Here is a 23,146-nt window from a genome sequence, read left to right on the forward strand (position 1 = left end):
ATGCCGTGGGAATATAGAAAAAGGTGCGGATGAAAAGTCTGGCCGACAAAATGGGAAACTCTTTCATCTTTCACTTTTAGAAACTACATTTGTACCATGCATGACTTCACAGTATATAGAAACATCTGACCTGCATTTCTAGAAAAAGGTAGCTTGCTAGGATGCATACAGTAAACTTTAGAGATGAAATTTGGATTGATTGTCGAGATTGAATCTAGTTATAATGTCCAGAGGGGTTCCAAAACTGACAAAGATACCCTCTACCAAATAAGAATAGGTGAAACTTAATATATAAAAAAAACTTTAGCTTCTCTCGCAATAGGAAAAAGAATATACACATTTGCTAACCTGTCTGATAAATGAAAACACCCTGCGTACGTCGTACTGCGTACTGCGTATGGCGGAACATCAGAAAGCGTGGGAGGGGGGCGGTACTTACATATGATTTTCGTAACACAAACAAGCCTCGATAAAATAAACAGGTACAAAAAATCACACGGGCCCTCAACTATCACATCCTCTTTTTTTGTGTGTGCGTTACGCTGTTATTATATCAGAGTAGTAAGATAACATGCCATTGTTTGTATCCATCACTTGTTTCCAATTAACAATTTCCAATTAAATGAAATGTTCAATAATCATATAGGTCCATTATTATCGACTATGACGTGCTCCTGATAATGAGGACAAAATGATGACATTTTTGTTCTTCATTTTTTTTCTGGACAAAAGAATTGTTGAGTGTTTCGCACTGCAACGAATAAACAAAACAACTATAAGCACACACAGCTGTGCTCATGCAAAGAGGTCACTTTGAAACCTCCTTGCTGTACGTTAACATACACATTTTAGATAAAATATTAGCCCGTGTGGTGTCTGCACCAAAGTAATTTCAATTTTATTTTCTAGTGATATGAATGAAAAGAACTGGAAGAATGATTCGGGAATTCGATGTTCGGTAACATCAGAAATTCGCATACTTGGTACAAACGTCATTACTTATGGAACGACACGTATTGTGATCAGATAATTATGTAATCAGAAAATGTTGTATTTGTAATTAGTATAATCAGTGTTACAAGTAAATGAATGTCCTTCGGGCTCCAATGTTGCATTTAAAGGCATTTAGGTCGTTACGATGTATGTGTTTTTAACGGAAATTCATGACGATTCATTGATTGAACTTTCTTTTAATTATAGAAATTAAAAATAACGCTCAGATTCTTCTTGTGAATATTTATTTGCAATCCTCGAGCCGTTCTTAGGCTACTTTGCTGTTACAAGTAACTCCCGCGTAGGATGCATTTGGTATGATATACAAATGGCAAAATAGAATATAATTGACCGAATAGAATAAATAGATATATAATATGATAAATATATAGCTTAATTTGACGGCATGGCAGTTTCACAGCATGATATCTATCAGAGATACCCGTTCATCTGTTATTGAAATGATACGATGTAGTTTAGTATTCACAAAGTGAAACTTCGAAGTTACAAAATAAGTTAGATGTAGGGAAATTCACAGACACCATGTTAGTTCTTACTACAACTTTGAGCAAAATTTGAATTCGTAGACATGATAACAGTTGCGTAAGAGTGTATAACGTATGATTACGCAACTGTTATTATGTCTACGAATTCAAATTTGCTCAAAGTTGTAGTAAGACCGTGACCACTAGTAATAATACAATATGATGATACGATTATACCACCTATAGAAATGTCGATGCCAGTTCAATACAGTAAACAGTTGATATTCAGTTCAATTCGTACTAATATATTTTGGTCTCAAATTGATTAAAAGTCTAGTTCATACCCATATTCTCGATTTACCAACTGTCATATACTGGCTAATATATTCAGCTATGCTTAGCGTTTCCTTAATTCTAACAAAATCATTACATTCCGCGATATGTTGCTAAGATGTGACTAACACATCCTTTACAATTTACCGACATTACGCTATTACCCTGATAGTATTCTATAAGAACATTTATGCTAAAACTATATAGTAACAACTGTATCTATAAGTCTATAATCTTGTCTAATAATCAAAAAGTCAATGATATATGGTTAAAAGATTATACATTGTGAAAGTTTCCCTGCTACATTTACATATCATTACTCTCCGATTTCATATAAGTTGATTGTAGTATAATCGTATGGATATAATCTCAAAGTTTAAACGAAAAAGAAATCTATACTTGTAGACATTTGATTTTAAAGATTATGTTCAACATTTTCCTTCATTAATCTTAATCTTATATAATGAAATTAAATATCCACTATAACTTCTGATGTAAAAACTAGAATGAAATAGATACAAGACTTTATCCTTAGCATCTAATGGTTAAATGTAAATAACAGCTCCAACATTCTGAATTACTTAGCTATGCTTAGTACTCCATCACATACGTCGTACGATTGTCGTGCGATCGCAAACTGACAGCATTTTGGGGATAACCTAACATGTCTCATACAAAATTCATCTGTTTTTTTTTTTTTAAGATAAAACGCTGTCTTACATCCTTGCCGGTGGCCTGTTTGTTTGAATCTTTATTTTTGTCATGAGAAGCTCAAATCGGCCTACAATGCCATTTTTCACTGAGATCATGTGTGTTTAGTTATACTGTAAGAAGTCGTTATACATGTAGACATTACGAAAGTCGCTGTACTTTTGTCGTGTCAATAAAGATGTGTTGATCATGGGGAAGGTATCGGTCAGATAAAATATAACAGAGATGCAGATCATATCGAGCCCTGAAACAGTCTGCTTGAAAATTGTACATAAAAAAACGCACTACCATCTATACGACAAATGTAAACCGAGCGCTATCTATCACCCCCCCCCCCCCCTCCTCAAAATCCCCAGCCTGCTTGAAAATTGTACATCAAAAGTCGCACGACAGCTTAAGACGTATGTAAACCGACCACTTAAGCAAGAGGCTTGACTTCCTCCCCTCCTCTCTTCTTCCAGATGTTCATCCGCAGATCCTCCGTATCCTTCATCGTCCCGTTCTCGTCGCGACCGGCAATGTCCAGACTCTTGATGGTGATATAAGAAACCAATTATTTATGAATGTTTCCAAAATACACGCTTACTTTCTAACTATTCATGACAATGAGAAATCAATCTTATTATTAAAATCAAAGAACCCACATATTATATAGTGTAGCATAGCCTTAGTTGTTCTATCTCTCCCACTGACACTGTAAAGATTCTTTACAGCAACGTTTTATGTAACTACTGCATTTAGCCCATATGGGCAAGGTCATGCAAATAAAGATCATTGTCATTGTCATTGTCATTGTCATTATAGAAGAAGTTGGGTAAAGTCGTCTTCTACTACCTGAAAAGAAGAAGCCAAACCCAACGAAACTAGTATAATGTACACTTACACGTAAGTAGCACAACAAAGTCATAGAATGTAGCTTCGTACCTTTGTACTTTCCTTACCATACGTGTTGTTTGTATATACCTGCATTTAGCCCTCGTGCATGAGCTTGCAATAAACATTATTTATTAAGAAGTCTATTTGCAAGTTCGTGCCCGAGGGCTAATTGCAAGTACATGGTATAAACATAGTAGATATACAAGTGACAATGGACAGTTATGAACAATATTCTACTGTAATGCTAGTGGATGATTTATTTATACCTTGATGGACCCCGCCAGATTCCCAAGCGATGACGCGATGTCATTGGTCGTCACCACTTCCTTCTTTCCCTCTGGCTCCAGTTCCTCCCTCTTCTTGAAACGTTGAGCGGCGACGAACTCGCAGAGGATGCTCAACACCCTGAAGGCGACCATGAGCCCCAGGAAGTAGTAGCGGTTGAGGTCCAGGTCGTACAGGAGGCAGGCGCCCCTCTCGCCGCACGTGGTGTTCCACAGGCGACAGGTCGAGTCGATCAGAACACCGAAGTAGATAGGCGAGGGGATGAATCCTGTAACGCAGAAGGTTCAGAATAAAGATACTCTTTTTACACAACCAATTGAAATCTTTATTCTCCCCAACGTTTTCTTGACCGTCTGTCACCTTCTTCAAGGCAATTCCGACTGGTGTCGCCGCCCACAGTTCAAATGAGGTCACAAAACGTTGAATATTTACATATGTACAGACAGCTTTTTCCTACGTAGAACTTTCAGCATGTTTATCAGTATAGAATAGTAGACCCCGACATAAAATAACAAAACAATACGAAAAGTGTCAAAACATGATAAAATGTAAAAGAAATTATCAATAGCATGCTTGTTTAAAATCGGAACATGATAACAAATTCAAAACAGTTAACAATGAGTAATCACCACAAGTTCTTGAATCATAATTTATCAATATCTAATCAAAGGATTCTTATGATTTTTGACTAGTTGCCTGGAGGGCAAAAGAAGGTAAAAACCTGCAAAGAGTAACGAAACTTACCGAGCAGTCGATAGAACACAATCTGCACCCCCATGCCGAGGGACTTCGTCTCGGGGGTCAATGATCTATAGAAAACGACAAGGCAAAAAGTCATATTTGAAACCTATCAAACCATAAAAAAAACTTGAATCAGCATTCTCTTGCATTGAACTTATGACATGCAATATTTGTCATTTCTGATAAACTAAGAGTTCCATACCACCCATGAATTTCCACAAGTCTCGACTTTGCGATGACACAGTCTTCCTACTCACTTCCTCCCTCTCTCTATTGGCAGAGTATCCAAAAAAATTACACATATAATACACAACAACCAAATTAAGTTAACTCCAGACACGCCAAAAAGCTTCCAATGACGTCCATAATGATGCACACATGTGCACAGTGATCAAGTCCCAACGATTATCTATTCATCAACTAATCACAAGAGCGCAAATCATGTACCGCTATTGGCTTTATGCGATCGTCGTATGATTTTGATACCATAGGATTTTTTTTCAAGCATGTTATGACAGAATCAGCCACCAATATGGATCAAAAACAGTTGAACCTTGCAGGAGACATTTTTGTCCTCCAAAATGCCCGAAGTTAGATCTATGTGACCCTACGTCTTAGTTTGAAGGCAAGATGACAAGAACATACCTGAGAGCGGCAATGATGCTGGGGATCAATCCGAAGGAACTGAGGAAGCCGACTACGACAAAGCTTCCCAGAAAGTACTTCCATTGTCCACATATCTGAGGACACGGAGCACCAATGGCAAAGCTCGGCACCTTCATTCCGGGAGGCATCATTGGTCCTTTTCCGGGAACTCCGGTGCCGGGACGACGGCCGCCTGAACCCGGCATTCCGGCTCCGTTGCCGGGACGCACGTCACCCGAATCCGGCATTCCATCTGCAGTGCCCGAGCCTTGGCCAGCTGGATCCGGCATTCCAGCTCCGGTGCTGGGACGCTGATCGCCTGAATCCGGCATTCCGGCTCCGGGAGTGGGACGCTGTCCACCCGAATCCGGTATCCCTGCTCCATCTCCAGTGCCGGGACGCTTGCCACCCGAATCTGGCATACCTTCTCCGTTGGCGGGACGCTGGCCGCCTGAATCCGGCATTCCGGCTCCGGTCCCGGGACGCTGGCCGCTTGAATCCGGCATTCCGGTTCCGTTGCCGGGACGCTGGCCACCTGAATCCGGCATTCCAGCTCCGGTGCCAAGGCGCTGGCCGCTTGAATCCGGTATCCCTGTTCCGTTTCCTGGTCGCTGGCCGCCTGAATCCGGCATTCCGACCCCAGTGCCTGGACGCTGGCCGCCTGAATCCGGCATTCCGGCTCCGGTACCGGGACGCTGACCTCCTGACCCTGGAATTCCAGCCCCGGTGCCGGGACGCTGACCTCCAGGCATTCCTGCTCCGCCATTTGCTGAGGGTCTACCACCTGGTCCCTTTCCGCCGCCACCGCTAAATTTTGCAGCTATCTTCATGAGGACCTCTGGTGGGAGTTTGGCCAGACAACCGCAATTGGAATATTTCTTCAAAGCCAAAAGTACAAAGATATGAATAAAAATTACATCATTTGTGCAATCTAAATAGGTATATAGATATATATGTATAGATAGAGGGGGGGTAGATGGATAGGTATAGATATAGATTAGATAGATAGATATAAGGAGAGACAGACATAGAGAGAGACATAGAGAGAGAGATCATATAGACAACATTTACATACACCATAGCACATTATTAGGGTGGTCAAACCATCAAACATTTAATAACATTGTCACCTGAAGTTTGGGCCTATCAAAATAGTGCTATTTCGAGGTGTTAGTCATAGCTATGCCCATATCTCAGATGAGCATTGTAAGTGTAAGAGTACTGACCTTGAGGGTGAATCCCATCGGGTGCACGAAGTCTTCTCCCCCCTCGGTACATCCCGCGTGACACGCCGAGAAGTAGGTAACTCCGTCCATGCCGCACACCGGGCTGTACTTCTCCGTGCTGCAGCTGCACTCTCCGTTACAGGGGGACAGCAGGTTGGCGTCCTCAGCCGCCAGCTGGGGGGCGTTGGGCATGTAGGGGCTGTGGTGGAGGAAATACACTCGTTGTGATTTACATAATGTTTCTTAACAACACAATACGAGACGGGCGGCGCTATAGGCAACTATTCAGTGGGAGTCTCCGTTACAGGGGGAGAGCAGGTTGGACTCCTCAGCCGCAAGCTGGGGGGCGTTGGGCATGTAGGGGCTGTGGTGGAGTGAATAAACGAGTTGGCATGAAAGTTTACCTGGGTGACACAATACAAGACGGGTGGTGCTACAGGCAATCTTACGCATTTGACTCGTTAGTGGAGTCACGAAGGGGCTGTGGTGGATGAAAGTTTATCTGATGATGCTAAATGACACAATACAAGACGCTATAGCCACTCTTTCATATTTGACTCGATAGTGGAGTCACGTAGACGTAGGCCGTAGGGGCTGTGGTCAAATAACATATATGTCCTAGCATGTTACCATAAATGTTTACCAGTGTTTCTGAATGGCACAATACGAGGAGGGGGTACGATACAGGCTTCAAGACATGTGACTCTTTAGTTGGGTCACGTGTAAACAAACAAGTCCACGTGTCCTAATTGAGGTGAATCTAATGAATTTAAACAGGCATTAACTATGATGGACCATTCTTATCTTCCTCGACCACATCATCAGACAATATGATAGTTTTAACTTTTGCCTAACTTATGGGATAATCTAAATTTCTAGACTTTACACATACCTGTATCCGTAGGGAATGGTGACGCCCGCCATGGGTGGTACCGGACAAGTGAAGAAGAACATCCCGACGAAGCCCAGAGTGGACACGGCAGTGACGGTCATACTCATGTAGACACACTGCCTCGGGGACAGCTTGAACCTCCTGATGATGAGCCCAGACGCCAGGAAGCCGACGATCATGGTAGGTAAGACGATAGGGGCTGGGATGTGAAGGGAAAACATGCTAGGATAAGTTGAAACTAAAATCTAGATACACAAAAACAAGGTCTACGTCCCACAGAACTTACCGAACTACGCTGATGTCACATTATAAGGACAATCATAAAGCCAAAAACTCCACCAAACAGTTACAGCCTATAAAATGTCATATCACTCCAGAATAACTAGAGTTTGATCTTGAACAGTATTCTCGTTTGCTTGTGCGTGCATCCGGGACAAAATATACGTTGCCTAGATTGACTGTGTCTTTCTCCACTGGTATATGTGATAACCTTACTTTAAAACATTCAATTCCCAAGATGGCGGTGGCCATTGTCCCAGATGGCGGCGCCCCTGCATGCAGCTACAATCTTTTGCTTATATTTGTTATAATACTTACAAATGTTATGACTTACTAGCCTGACTAAAATCGCGCTCCTGGTGGCCAGGCCTGCAGTTGTTACCACCTAGGAGGGGTTAATTAACCCCAACCAGCAAGAGACTGTGTATCTTTATCTGTATCTATATAGCCGGTATAACCGTCGTTCGGTGTAACACACCAGCTTCGCAGGCACGCGGCGCGGCAGCATCTGGTTATATTACACTGAACGACCCGTCACACCTAACTTGTGCACTATCTGCAAGCGTTCTTTAAAACTACCCAGAGAAGAAGCCCCTACTGTACTTGATAACATATTCCACTCTGCGTAGACAGACTACTAAGAGATCCAAGACTTACCAAGGAGCAGGTTGGCTCTTGACTTTGGGACGCCGAACTGCACCTCCATGTATTTCGGCATGAAGGAGTAGGCCCCGGACACAGACGCGTTACACACGCCGGAGAAGCACAGCATCATGAACGTCCCGTTCGTCAGGATGTCCTTCAGGCTTTTAGCCATGTCTAAAAAAATATCATACATTATTTGAATTCGGTCAAATATACTGCCTTCCCGAGCTCTATACAATTGCAATGATCGATATTAGTTTCCCTATCTGTTGGAAATGCATCGATGAAGGTTAGACATCCATGTAATAAGGTGCGCCAAAAAGCAACAGGATATGATTGTGGAAAAGCTAACATCATAGTTTTTATCATCCAGTTGTTTGAGCAATTGCTATCTAGCGTATTCATAATATGAATAATTCGATCGTATATACATTCAGTAATTTCAATGTCATAGAAAAGAAGACTTAAGTTGAAAAAAGACAGTACAAAATTATACAGCTATATTGACATATTTACAAGTCATTGAATATCAAAACCTGGTGATTTTTTTGCATAAATAATCAAATATGGTAGAGCCACGAAAAATTAGGATGTGAGACAGACCAGATAAGACAGCATAATTGGGCTTCAAGTTCAAGATCAAAATATTAGAGTACCTTTCAGTTGCTCAAACAACCCCCTGGTGGAGTCCAGAAGTGGTTCTTTACGGCCAGTGTCCATCATCGGCAGCATCCGCTGTTTGGTGCTCTTCTCTTCCTTCTCCACCTCATCGTCGTCATTCTCTGGCCTTTTCATTGCTGCAAAACGTACACGATATGTGGTTAATTGGATAGGAAGTAGGGTATGGTGCTTTCTTACAGTCGTTGTCGCTGATAGCGTAGAGGGAGAAATTGTGATCATAATCATCATGATATGGCTTGAATCAAGAAAAGTGAGCGAACATATTCTCCAAGCAGATCGTACGGTAGCATAAGATAGTATCAAAATCTGGCAAAAAAGTTTACCTGGCCTAGAACTGTGCATCCAATGCTCACTCCTAGACCGGCTACACTCCTTTGTCAGCTTTTGATAGTATCTTATGCTACCGTACGATCTGCTTGGAGATGATACAATTAGGAATTTCTTCAAGAACTGTCGTGTGCAGAAAAAGTTACAAGACATCTTTGACCCATCACTGACGTCACTATTCCGTTTCAAATCACGTGCCATTTTCCTGACAAAGACTAAGAGGAAAGGTTTATTGTTAATTCTGGTGTAATCGAAGTTTGTTTAGAACATGTAGTTTCAAATAGAAAATGTCACAAATAGCTAATAATTTTCCAAACGTACCGGCGGGAAAGAAGAACATGGGCATGGCCACCACCACCAGAACCCCAGCTAGGATGAAGAGCCCCAGCCACCATGCCCCGACCCACAGGGGGTTATCTGAGGTCAGCCCAAACTCGCTGGGGTCGATGCCCTTGTCGATGTCCACGTAGTACTTGATGACGAAGGCGCCCATGATGAAGCCGATGGGAATGCCGATAGCGAAGACCATGGAGGATATTCCTGTGATAGAAATAACGTGGCTATGATTAAAACAAGTATGTTTTGGACGGCTTGACACTAGGTAGTAACGTAGAACCCACTAATCATTAAAGAAGTGGGACTTTTCATCAGCCACTGCCTCCAAAGAAGAAGTCAAACCACCCAGTAAAGAAAGTAGAAGCATGTACATAGATAGCTGACGTGTGTGTATTTAGAATAGACACTTGTTACTTTTTACTGTCTGTATCATTGCAATTAGCCTACGGGCATGGATTTGCAAATAAATTATCTATGTCAAATCGCATTGCTTTCCTATAATAAGGAAAATGCAATACAAATAACATTACAAAAAACTTAAGCCATTTCATTGGCAAATTTCTAATATTCTATCGTACATGATTAGAGCTCGGTTGTCATATGATGTTACAGGTAAGGTAGAGATCTCACTTTATCAATTCGTTTGATCAATGTGAAAAGAAGTGTCCACTCACCAAAGTAGACTGGTGCACTTCTCCTGGATACCTGGTCGTCGATGTATGTTGTTCCAAGAGGTCTGACTGGCGTGCCACCAATCCCGTACAAAAACTGCAAAAAATATCAAGTACAACTACGTTAACACTATAGTTAACAACAAGGCTTGCCTGATCTTTAGATGTGTTGACAAAACAAAGCAAAGCAATTAAGCATTTGAAGCTGAGATTGATGACACATTATAGTGACAACACTGCCCGGTATATACACGCTAGTGATGACGCAGGAAGTATGTGTGTAGTACGCTATGCACATTTTGTGACGATGTAGGCAACATCTGAGTAGTAGTTCATCCAATGACGTGGTGCATACATGCTTGGCATGACACATGTGTGTAGTTGGTAATGCACACCATCACGGCCATTTGTGAAGAATGTAGCATGTGCGTAGGACGCAATGCAAATTTTGTGACGATGTAGGCAACATGTGTATAGTGGTTTATCCACCGACGTGGTGCATACACGATTGTCATGACGTAGGCAACATGTGTGTAGTTGGTAATGCACCATCGCGGCCTTTCATGACGTAGGTAGTATGTGTGTTGATGTGATGTACATTGTGCGATGACGTAGGCAAAATGTGTGGAGTACTTCATCCAATAGATGACGTACCTGTGCGAAAAGGAACAGGGCTAGCCAGCCTCCCTTAGAGGACACCGCCTTCTCCTCCTCGGAGCCGCACGACGATACAGTCCGATTAGCCATGCAAGGCCCCTGGTGAGAGGAGGACACTTTGTCATTCGTCTTTTAGAAATGCATTTACTTGACTTTGACTTTATTCTGATTTTAAACAGTAAGTCCCGTGAGTCACATGATTTGATAGAAGAACTCTGTAAGTTCGTCTTCACATGTTTTAAGAAGAGGGAAGAAACATGTAGAAATATAGTCGTAAGTAGAACATAGAATAGCTTACTTATCAGACTCTTTGTACGCGACTTACTGCATTTAGCCCTAGGAGGGCATGAATATGCAATAAACTTCATTGTCATTGTCATTAACACGAAGACATAAGGTTAAAACATTAAATACAATCAAGCAAGCAATAGGTACAGTCTAAAATATCAAATCTCATTTTTTTCGGTATTCTTTACATCTAAATTGATGGATGTTGATGGCTCACCTGGTTGGTGCTGTTATCCGTACTATTGAAACTGACGTCATATGCTGGTGTGATGAAGTGGGTCATACCAGAGAGGGTGGCGGCAGCGGCCAACAGCAAGGCACCAACACCTGTGTCGATGTAGGTTAGGCATGTATGTATGTATGTATGTGCATAGGCCAGGACTGGCCCCTCGCGTAGGGTAATACCGCCCCTTATGAGGTGATATACTAAGTACCCTTATTTGGCAGAGTACAAGACGGTGATGCGCCACGTCTCCTTTCCGGGTGAATGTTCCAACATGTCACTGAGTCACCATGTGGCTGATACGAGACAGAGGTTCGCCAGGCCTCTATCCGGGTGATTTGTAGTGAATCACCAACTCCAGTCAGACAGAATGATTTGATCCATCACACACCGCACCATCGCACGTGTGTGGGCTCTTTAACATGCATGGGGTATGACTCTCCCCATACACGGGACCTCCATTTAACGTCCTATCCGAGGGACGGATAGGCATGCAGGTGATAAAATACGCCAAAAAGCAGTTATTCAAACAACTTGATATGGTTTTTCAGGCTGTTTGAAACGTCTGACCGTTTCCAAAACCATATCCAGCTGTTTGAGTAACTGCTTTTTGGCGTACCAACACCTGTAGGCAAGATGGGAAATGATATGGTATCAGGCTAGCCCCTGACGCGTCGCGTGCTCTCAGATTACTCTCCAGAACAGAAAAAGCAAGGATCTTAGATCCTAAGATTCTCTTAGATCAAGAATTCTCTTGTGGTGGGACCGCGTAGCGCAGTGGGACCGTGTTCGCCCCGTCACCGAGAGGTTGCGGGTTCGAATCCGCCTGCCGTGTTACCGATCTTGTGCCCTTGGGAAAGGCACTTTACACGGCTTTCCTCACTATACTCAGGTGAAAATGAGTACCTAGCTTCGGCTCACGGTGATTTACATAATTCACCCGGACGGGAGACCAGGCGCATATGAAAGGGTATGTCACCCCGTAAGGGGCGGTATAACCCCGTCGTGTGTAAACATGTGCGATCACGTCGACCGATGATGTATGTTCGTCTGTATCTCTGTGGATCTGCCGCTACCAGCCCAAAGCTGCCTAGGCAGTTCCGTGTAATGAGTTGTATCATTGGCAAATAAATAAATAAATAAAATAAATAAATTCTCCTATATCCTATAAATGTATATTGTTTTACTTACCGATGATCCTCGGCCGGCTGACGCCTGGCTTCCCGCCGTAGTAAGTGACGAACAGAACCGTCATCATGCTTCCAACATCGGCGGCGCTGCTGATCAGACCAAGCTGACGACTTTGAAGGCCAAATCTGACAAGAAATTGTCCCAAAATTAATAAAAAGTATATGCATGACCGTCTAGATATCGTTGCAGTTGAAAGAATGTGGTCTTAAAAGTGAGTAAGCTTGTAGCAGCCCTCGTCACGGTTCACGGTTCGTTATCATGCTTCCGACATCGGCAGCGCTGCTGATCAGACCAAGTTGACGACTTTGAAGGCCAAACCTGACAAGAAATCGTCCCAAAATTAATAAAAAGTATATGCATGACCGTCTAGATATCGTTGCAGTTGAAAGAATGCGGTCTTAAAAGCGAGTAAGCTTGTAGCAGCCCTCGTCACGGTTCACGGTTCGTTATCATGCTTCCCACATCAGCCGCGATACTGATCAGACCAAGTTGACGACTTTGAAGGCCAAACCTGACAAGAAATCGTTCCAAAATTAATAAAAAGTATATGCATGACCGTCTAGATATCGTTGCAGTTGAAAGAATGCGGTCTTAAAAGTGAGTAAGCTTGTAGCAGCCCTCGTCACGGTTCACGGTTCGTTATCATGCTTCCAACATCGGCAGCGCTACTAATCAGACCAAGTTGGCGACTTTGGAGACCAAACCTGGCAAGAAAACGTCCAAAAAAGTAAATAAAAAGTACATGCATGACCGTCTACTGCAGCTAGATGTCGTTGCAGCTGAGAGAATGCGTTCCCAAAAGTGAGTATTACTAAGCTTGTAGTAACCCTCGTCACGGTTCATAACTGGAGTACATTTTCTGATTATTTTGGGACGGCGCCACCTACATCGGCTATAAGTAGCTGTCAGAATCGATCCAGCCATTGGTTGATTCTAACCCTGATGATAGTGTCTGACAGACACCGAAACGTTGAAAGTAAGTAGTCTCCAAACAGACCCTACGGTGTCTTAAAGATAGTATCAAAGCTGGCAAAGGAGTATAGCCGGTCAAAGGGAGTCAAACTGGCACCGTCAAAGTTGGCAAAGGAGTATAGCCGGCCAAAGGGAGTCAAACGGGCACCGTCAAAGTTGGCAAAGGAGTATAGCCGGCCAAAGGGAGTCAAACCGGCACCGGAGGCGGTGCGGCTATATATAGTCCTTTACCAGCCTTAAACACATATCTAAGGCATCATAGGGTCTGCTTGGAGACTAGTTAGTAAGTTAGTTAGTTGACCAGAGTTACCAACCTAGGATTGATGTGTTCAAAAATTGTACTTTCCCAGAACTATCGTAGAGTGGAATTAGTTATCACCAAGTACAGTAGGGGCATCTTCTCTGGGTAGTTTTAAAGAACGCTTGCAGATAGATGTGCAAAAGTTAGGTGTGATGGGTCGTTCGGTGTAATATAACCAGCTGCTGCCGCGCCGCGTGCCTGCGAAGCTGGTGTGTTACGCCGAACGGCGGTTATACCGGCTATATAGATACAGATACTATCTCGGTTGTGTTTGAAGAGCCTTACTCTATGAGTATTTTTAACTCTTTACTGATGACCTTACCGTTTCTCCATGGTGGTCAGCATCCCGACGACATAAGAACCTCCTGACAGATACGTCATGATGACCAGACACCAGCACGGCAGAAACAGCTTGGGATTGGCCAGGCGGGCAGCCCATCTGAAAAAGAAACAAACATACATCTAGTAGTTTAATGAACAATTAGTACTAAAATCTAAGATACCTCTCCGTATAATATCTATTAGTGCGAGTTTTTTTGTGTGAATTTTTGTTGTAGTCATTATTGTGATTTTCTTGCTGAATCTGTTTGAAACTTTCTTACTGACTCCCAAAAGTCGCTGGTATTGATGGGTGTTTAACTCCCATACTCGTTCGCAGTAGTGCTATGTAGAGAAAGCAGCATGTACTCTCAAAGCAGAGGTTGAAGAGGAACATCGTGAGAAAAAGGTCACGATTTTCCCCATCAACCTCTGCTTGGAGAATATATGTACCATTCTCATTCTCCTGCACCAAGTCTTTGGTATGACTCGGCCGTGGATCGAACACACGGCCTACAGGTGGGGTCACACCTGCGTATATATTTAAGTCCGTATGAGGCGCGCATGGGACGGGAGTATTTACCTCCACCAGGCTCCACAGGTCGTTGAAAAAATAATAGAAATTGGACAAACGTAAACAGGTAACATGTCAGACGAGTTTGCTGGGTCGCTAATCATACTTCTCGGTCAGGTAGCTCATGTTATCTATCTATATTTGTCCAATTTGTACTATTTTTCCCGCGACCTGTGGAGCCTGGTAGAGACTAAGAGCGTCATACGCACCTCAAACGGACTTGAATATATACGCACGTGTGACCCCACCTAAAGCTGGGTTTACACCTGCGTATATTTTCAAGTGCGCGTGAGTTCCGCATGAAATTTTGTCAATACGCGGCCGAACGCCCAACATTTGGAATTTTTTTGGAATAAATTAAATTGTACGTCGAGCCCACCTGGCGTTTGAATTACGACTTCAGCGTTTTCATTTCGCATGAGATGCGTATGATTGCAACTGAAATACGCAACAAAATTTTCCGTACTGCGAATAGATTCGTATGGGGTACGTATGCTGGGCGTTTTCCGGACGCACACAACGTCTACTGACCGCATGCCTGACGCACCTGGTGCTAACTGCATTCCAAACGCATTTCAGGTGTGTCAGAGGAACAGTTTCTGTTACATATACTTTTGTTTGCGAGCATTGCCAATAGAGTATTTTTGTTAGAGGAACCCTTTGTACTACGTATGCTTTTGTTTACAGGCAGTGCAAGTAGAACATTGACAAGTAAACAGTGAAGAGGTTTTTTTATTCATTTGCGAAGCAGTGAAGCAGTGACACTGTGATTTTACAGTAATGTGGGCCATCATTTACCTTAAGAAGTTATGTGCACTGTTAAGATTGTGTTTGTTTTCACTTTGTCCTTAATGATTTCCCCTATCATCTTAGTATTTCAAGTACTATAAAAATCACACCCATACACAACACAAAACGTATTCAAGATCTTTATCAAACACGTAAATTAAACAATTATGAAACCTTACGCCCTCTTTCAAAGCTGTAATATGGCTCTATATTTCACCTTTATATCATGTGGTTCTACACACAAAAAAAGTGCCATTATCAGCAAATTAAGTCAAATATCTGTTACACAAAATGGCACGTGTGTCACACAAATTGACCCAGTGCTTGAGCAGGTTCCTCTACATCTTCCCGTCCCTGGAGGCTCTGTTGGGACCAGTGTCCTGCATTCATGGTGTCCTGCAAGTTGTGACCATCTCTCCATGCCCGGGGTACAAATTCGTCGGTCCTGGCCTGGATCTGACATCATAAACCGGAAGATTCCAAAAAATCCCTATCGACCAGAGGATTTGTCCATTCTGTCCAGAGCTAATAGAAGACGAATATCACTTTATGGTTGTATGTCCCAAATATTCCGATATACGCAATTCTCTATACAGAAGGCTGTCATTTTGTACACAAGGATTTATCCAAATGGACCTGAAGTGCAAATTCAAATACATAATGACATGTGACAATCCCTGCATGGCAGATATAGGAAAATATATCAAAGAAGGTTTAGACATTAGAAATTCCCCAAATGATTGTAAAAGCCTCCAATGATTGTAAGAAACTTATCCCATACTACAACTCCTGTATTAGTTAGATAAGCCTTAAGTTAAGTTATAGCACTGTAGTTATGTAGATGCCATACTTTGTACCTCGTACAATTGTTGTGCAATAAAGTTATATACATCTTGAGATGATTTTTTTTTGTCTGGAGTCAGATGCACCTTCGTATTTATTCCAAATCTGGAGTGTGCGTCGATCACGCTATCATTACGCGTAGTATGCGAAAAGCGATCGCAGAACGCACGGTACTAAATCGTGATCTATGTGTGCATTCGTTATACGGTCGCTCATGGTGCGTTGTGTCTGCGCTGTAAGAACGCTATGTACTCGCAATACCGCGATTTCCGCGTATTACTGCGTATAAAGCGCAAACATGTAGCGTCTTCATAGCGCAATCGACCGACGTGGGACCACTGTATTGCGCATCCATAACGTTTTGGGCACCAAACTGCGTACGAATGATAGTTTTGTGCATGTCCAAAACTATCAGGCGGACTGGGCGTATATTTTCGTTTGCCTGCGTACGTGAAACTTTCTAAAGACGATTCAGATGCGATAGAGGTGCGACTTGTGCGTGCGGCCGCGTATTGAAGAAATCAGTCAAAATGTCGAAAAATGTCAAAACGGAACTCATGCGGATGAAAATATACGCAGGTGTAAACCCACCTTTACCGAAGCAAGCAAGGCTAACACCGAATGCAATGCGAGCGCTCTACCCACTTATTCCTTTTATCAGTGTTAAACCAGAGCATTACAACACAGGTCACAGAACTAGGCCTGTTTTTCAAGTAAGCCTGGAGAACAAATACATACCATCTAACAACAACAAAAACATCACAGCAATATAACAACATAACAACAGATGTCCAAACAATATTTTCAACAAAATATTCTAATTTGTCTATTTTGTCTTAATATTTTAGGCCCAAAAAAATTGTCCGTTTTCTAAGACGTCACATTTGTGTTCACCTTGGTTGCAGGCGCCGATTCCGCAGCTGACATCCTTGTCCTGCGCATGCGCGCTTTTAGACATGGCGAATGGTTGTTGGTCACCTCTTTAGATCCTGTAAGGAAGGAGGGAATGGTAGAAAGTATGTCAGACAAAGTCCTTCCCGCGCCTGATGGTAGTACTTAGTAGCCCTGGGCCAGAAAACTTTGTGCAGTCACCACAGCAGCGGGGCTAGTCCACTGGTTACGTAAAGTGGTGTACGTGTGCTCAACTTCCATACTCTTTCCTACGCATGCTGAGTGCTAAGCAGAGAAAGCTGCCGGGTTGGGCCCCGGTTTGGATGTGTCGTAGGACTTAGCAAAGTGAAAGTCCTTCCCGCGCCTGATGGCTCACTGGGCGGCACCCATCTCCGTTTCAGTAGCCCTGGGCCATACAACTTTGTGCAATCACTACAGCAAGGGGCTAGGTCCACTGGTAGTGGTATGTGTTCCAACTCCCATACTCTTTCCCCAATGCAGAGCCTAGGGAAAGAGATGTTGTGTTTCCTGTTTTCCTACCTACAATAGGAATACCTGCCGACCCTAGACTGTTCTTGGGTTTGCAGTGGAGTCACATATAGCTTCCAGTTAGACTTTTTGTTAAGCCTTTTGAAGTAAAAGATTGCTTGTTCTATCTAATGCAGGATAAATGTAATGCTATCCACTGATCTGATTTGTAACCATTATGCACAAACTTAAAGTTTGACACCGAAAACATACGTGTCCTCATGCATTTCAGTTGTACCTGGTCAAAATCACTAGATGCACTACAGAGGCCAAAGTCTACAAAAATAAAACAAGAGAAAATCCCTACCAAACGACCCTATTTTTTTTCAGGACTGAAACAAGAAACGCAGCAATTTTTTTCCACGGGCCTAAGCAGAGAAAGCAGCATGTACCATTTTTATAGTCTTTTGTATGACTCGGCCGGGGATTTAACTCATGACCTACCGAATGCAAGGGAACACTCTACCCACGCAAACCCGTCATTGCAGAACGTTCGAACATATGTAAACACAAACAGCAACACTACGGCAAAACAAAACATTGCAACAAAAACAGCCACAGTCCACATATCATGTTAAATCCTTGACACTTAACGAGCCAAAACTTTATGAATTGGCAGCAGTCCATATTCAACATGATAACACATGTAAATCTAACATAAAATTGAGCTTACGTTGTAGAATTCATGCATGTCACTTTAAGCGAGTTTTGATGGTCTGTGCACTATGTTGCAAAAGAGATAGAAAGCATAGGATAAAAGCTACACAAAAGGTACGTTTCAACAACAAGACAAGTCAAAAGACAGAAACCTTGAAAATCCCTCCCGACCGCGAGCATGTATACATCCCAAGTAACCTTCGCGGCTTACTACAGACTACAACTGACCATACGGTCGTTGACCTTTCGCTTCAGTTGCGACCGTACGGTCACTGCTATTCAAATGAACTACAGACAAGTTTACGACACATGTTGTCTAAAATGCCCGGTCAAAGACCGTAATATAATGGAAGAAGTTTATTTGCAAGTTCGTGCCCGAGGGCTAATTGCAAGTACATGGTATACACATAGTGACAATGGACAGTCATAAACAATATTCTAATCTTATATGAATTATAACATTGAGCATATCGGTACGGATTTGTTTATAAATAAAATGGCAGGGCAGGGCAGGGACGTGGGCCTTTCAAACCGCCCGAAACAGATTCTACAGGACAGAAAATTCAGGCCACAGAAGCCGTCATGGAGTTAGTATGATTAGATACGTCAGAAAGCTGCCTCACAAGTCGTGACGTCACACCACCTACATGACCAATGACCGCGTAGCATTATTGACACTCGTGTCTGTTCTTGAAATATACCCCCGCATAACCTCCAGTATGGTAAAACAATGCCTTTCAGATACTGTAAATGCATTTAAGTTCGCGGGGATTTAATTTCGCACTGGCGGGAGAAAGGACTTTTCGCGGTGGTTTTGATTTCGCCGTAGCACCATGCATTGTAGTCTCTTACTGCCATGGAAAGTGTTCGCGGTGGTTTTAAGTTCACGGTGAAGCGCGCGGCCAGCGCGAAAACAGCGAACATTAAACCACCGCGAAAGTTTCTGCATTTACAGTATAACACAATCTCATTTCAAAGACGCCTGAAGTTTGTCTTAAAGGCATACTACGCAGTTTTTTGCGCTCAAATTTGAAATATTCTAGAATTAAGAAATATCAGATTTACTACTACTTTTTGTCACTTTTTGACACTTTTGTGTCATTATTTCACGTTTGCAATGTAAAGGATTAGCCTACAAACATTCCGCTCTAGGCACCCTGTAACCTTGTGTCCCCCCCAAGTTAGACCCTCCGGGTCTTGCTTGCCACTGGTAGGTCCCCCGGGGTGGGGTAATCAGTTAGCACATGCATGGCAGACTGCAGATAAAGAACACAATGGAGACCTTCTTTGGAAACACCTATATCTAATCATTCTAAAATAGCATATAATCATGAACTTATTAGTCTATTTCGTAGGATATCAACAAGCTAAGGTCATATTCCCTTCAAAACTGCCAGAAACCTTGTACAGAAAGCTAGTCTACTGTACTCAGAGGAACTGTCAACTGGCCCCCCACTGGGAAGCCAGGCTGATAAGCAAGAAACAACAACACACAGAGGCAGTAACCAGCCTGTGCCCATCTGTTTCTTGGAAGATCACAATTTTTATACATCATGCTTATGTGGTGCATTGATGTCGCAGCATCTCTCAATGAATATTGGTATGCAATGCTATAGGGTTGATTGAACTAACAATGTAAAGAAAAAGTAGGAAAAGCTACTTTTTGTTTTGTTCAAAAATCCCGTAGTATGCCTTTAACTAGCTTAAGACGTAATTGTTTCAACAGGAGACTTTTTTCTACACAAATCAATTCAAGAGACATAGAGTTGTTTGTAGAATTAAGTTTTTCACACTTTACTCTGTAAGAAGGGGGAGGGGTGGTAGAAGATGTAAACATAAACGCAACCGTAACACTTATAATCTATGACTGAAGAAAAACAGCCACAGCCCACAAGTCATATTTACTTTTGACACTTGACTCACCAAACGCAGAAAGCACTCCAATTCTGACAGGCTTACAAATGTAAGACTCTGGAATGAAAACTTGTAAGAGCTCAAGCGTAAAATTGGACTCTTTTTTTGAAATTCATTCATGTTGCGTTGAGTGAGTTTTTATAGTTGTCGCACTGTGTTGCAACTGAAACGAAATCAATCCCTACTCTGTGGGAAAATAAAGGGTATTATCTTTGGTGGGGAGGTCGAGGCTAGCCTCCTTTGCAGACTTTTAGCAGGGCCGAATTATATTTCATGGGGACGGTTGCTTATACGTGATTTCTAGCGTTTGCTATCTAATGCCACATTCCCATTTAAAGGGGCATTCCCCTCCAGAAGGAGGTGATGTTTTCCAATAGATAATGTGTCAATGAATACATAATCAGCCGAATTTTGTTGAATTCACATTGCGCGATGTGTGTTTCGTATTTACAACATGACACTCACTAAACCCACGCAGACCCTACCCATGCATTCCCTATACGCTTGTCCACTATGTTTATCGTGCATATTTTCGGAATAAATGAGGATCGCTAAGCACACCGAGAAGGCAAATTGCTCATAAGATAGCAAAGAACACATAACAAGGCTAGATTTCTTAGCGATCCTGAAATTAGTTTTGTAACCGTACCTAAAAGTTTTGCATTGCATTCAGCCATAGGATTTATTCAATTAGAGGGTACTTGGGGAGTTAAATAGAAGACTGAATGCTTTTGAGGCACGTGGAGCAACTGGGTACTTTATCGCATAATGTGAAATAGTATGCATTTATTATTTCCTAAAATTAATATCTATAGGAAAATAACACTTCCGTGTGGAGTGAAATCCCCATTTAAAGGATCGTATTCGTTTCTTTTTTGCTCCATAAGGCGAGACCCTGTTGATCTCCTTGCGGCTGTAGACTATTTAAGGTCTTGAGATGTCACCAAATCCAATTGTTTCATCCATCATATTCATGAAGACAATGACAGCCCAACCCCTCCCAACCTCTTAAGACCTAGCATCGTTCATTCTCACCTGTTCCATTGTCTCTTATTTTGTCAGCAGGGCTTGCCTTGTGTAATAATAGCCATAGGCTAGTTGGGCAGCCCTGGCTGTCCATACTGAACGGCCAAACCATTAAATACTAGTAGATTTTAACCTGTCCATAAAGCCAACTTACCAGCTGTCTAAAAACTAAAACAAACAAACAAACAAACAAACAAAACAGAGGGATAGCAACAGTCCAAGAGGCAGGAACAAGACGCCTGAGAATGATGTAATACTGAACAGCCAAACCAAAAAATAAATTTAAAAAAGTTAAAGTGTCCGTTAAGCCAACTAACCAACTGTCTAAAAACTAAACTAAACAAACAGACAAACAAACAAACAAACAAACAAAATAGAGTGTAAACAACAGTCCTAGAGGCAGGAATAAGACGCCTGAGAATGATGTAATACTGAACAGCCAAACCAAAAAATAAATTTAAAAAAAGTTAAAGTGTCCGTTAAGCCATCTAACTAACTGTCTAAAAACTAAACTAAACAAACAAACAAACAAAAAAGCAAAACAGAGGGGAAACAACCGTCCTAGTGGCGGTAACAAGAGGCCTGAGAATGATCAAGGAATGATATATAATGAAATACAACACCAGCGACCTCTCCCACGGAGCCTAACTGATGCAGTGTTTTGCAAGTCTATCCACGCTAAAACTTACACAAGAGCTACGTTTTGATTATAAAACAAGCCCATTTCAAACTAGTCTAACATGTTTTTCGTCTGCAAACTCTAGCCGTGTGTATCAGTGCAAGAGATCAAGGGTTGGGCATACTGTGGACCCCATTACTTGCCATGTTAGAAGACTTGAATTCTAATTTTTCTCCTTCATCGACAGATTAGAAAACAAAATATGACTGCCTACAATCACCCCTCCCCCTATTCAGACTGTGTTCTCATTTCATTTCTTTACACTGCAAACGTGGCAGGAAAACGAAAAGGCATGAAGAAATAAAGTGACTATCATTGGCAGGTGCGGGATAGGGAAAGCAAGCGAAAAGAAATAACACTCGTTATAGGTATATTTTCGAACTGGCCTAGGCCTGTTTTCAACAACCTGTCAAACTACCTGGGGTAGGGTGGGGGAGGGGCGCATGACTTCAGTATTGGCTTTTGGCCAAGTTTTTGGCTTTGGTAAAGTTTGCTAACGAAGAAGTTGTTTTATTTTGAGCCACCAATGTGCAACCTGGCTATAGAACGGGCAAAATCTTCTTCCGAAAACTTAAACACAGGACAAAGAAATGTTTAATGTCATTACTGACTCATACTGACTTAATACACGCACACTTTTGACAGTCCCCTAACTGCAAACTATCAAAACCTACCTCTAAACTCCTTATAAAATTAGTTCTCAATATCATAAAACTTTTTTATAGTAACTAACGTTATACAAAAAAGAAAAGTACTCACGAGAATGTAAGTAGTGAGTTCTGTCTACGGTATACAACACTGCCTTCTCCGACGAAGACCGTGCGATTATGAAACGATATTTTCTCATATGCATATCTGAAGGACGCGTGGGTAATTTATGCCTCGTTATGATAAGATGTTGTTCTCACCGTTTACAAACAAGCACTCGATAAGATTATATTGAAAACTGGGAGGGGGCGTTGTTGATGCATATCAGCTTAGCAATCTTTCTTCTGTTGATCTTTAGAACGTTCAAAACTAAATATTGACAAAATAAGGCAATGTACATGAATGAAGGTCGTCATTTCTTATGAAATATTTGAGGATTGACTAGCTTTTCTATTGATTTGGGGAAGAAATTTGCAGTTGTCTTAAATCCATTTTATGTAGGGCTGGGTACCGGTACAGAA

At 42.1% G+C, this 23,146-nt stretch overlaps 2 protein-coding genes across 2 annotated transcripts in view; both read right to left on the reverse strand.

Annotated features, from left to right (window-relative positions):
* The window catches only part of LOC118404711, a 14,587-nt gene extending 14,202 nt beyond the window's left edge, over positions 1 to 385 (reverse strand). Inside the window, exon 1 of the mRNA XM_035803977.1 lies at positions 349 to 385. The gene's annotated coding sequence lies outside the window, so the exon portion shown is untranslated. The remainder of the gene's footprint in view (positions 1 to 348) is intronic.
* Positions 386 to 1,221: 836 nt separating this feature from the next.
* Positions 1,222 to 14,185, reverse strand: LOC118404712 (solute carrier organic anion transporter family member 3A1-like). Its single transcript, XM_035803979.1, has 14 exons — positions 14,081 to 14,185; positions 12,486 to 12,610; positions 11,289 to 11,398; positions 10,781 to 10,882; positions 10,130 to 10,223; positions 9,441 to 9,659; positions 8,768 to 8,908; positions 8,124 to 8,285; positions 7,188 to 7,386; positions 6,296 to 6,494; positions 5,070 to 5,947; positions 4,428 to 4,492; positions 3,665 to 3,951; positions 1,222 to 3,051 (listed from the first exon to the last, which is right to left on the reverse strand). Exons 1-14 carry the CDS (start codon positions 14,137 to 14,139, stop codon positions 2,941 to 2,943), a joined length of 2,751 nt encoding a protein of 916 aa, XP_035659872.1. The 5' UTR covers positions 14,140 to 14,185; the 3' UTR covers positions 1,222 to 2,940.
* Positions 14,186 to 23,146: the final 8,961 nt, after the last annotated feature.

This window comes from Branchiostoma floridae, chromosome 17, assembly GCF_000003815.2.
Source record: "Branchiostoma floridae strain S238N-H82 chromosome 17, Bfl_VNyyK, whole genome shotgun sequence".
In the NCBI taxonomy this organism is placed as follows: Eukaryota; Metazoa; Chordata; class Leptocardii; order Amphioxiformes; family Branchiostomatidae; genus Branchiostoma; species Branchiostoma floridae.

Coding starts and splice junctions, on each gene's coding strand:
- LOC118404712 (XM_035803979.1), bottom strand. CDS start 14,139: ATGACGTATCTGTCAGGAGGTTCTTATGTCGTCGGGATGCTGACCACC. Junction 5,948..6,295: donor CGATGGGATTCACCCTCAAG/GTCAGTACTCTT, acceptor TTGGCTTTGAAG/AAATATTCCAATTGCGGTTG. Junction 3,052..3,664: donor ATCTGGCGGGGTCCATCAAG/GTATAAATAAAT, acceptor ATCACCATCAAG/AGTCTGGACATTGCCGGTCG.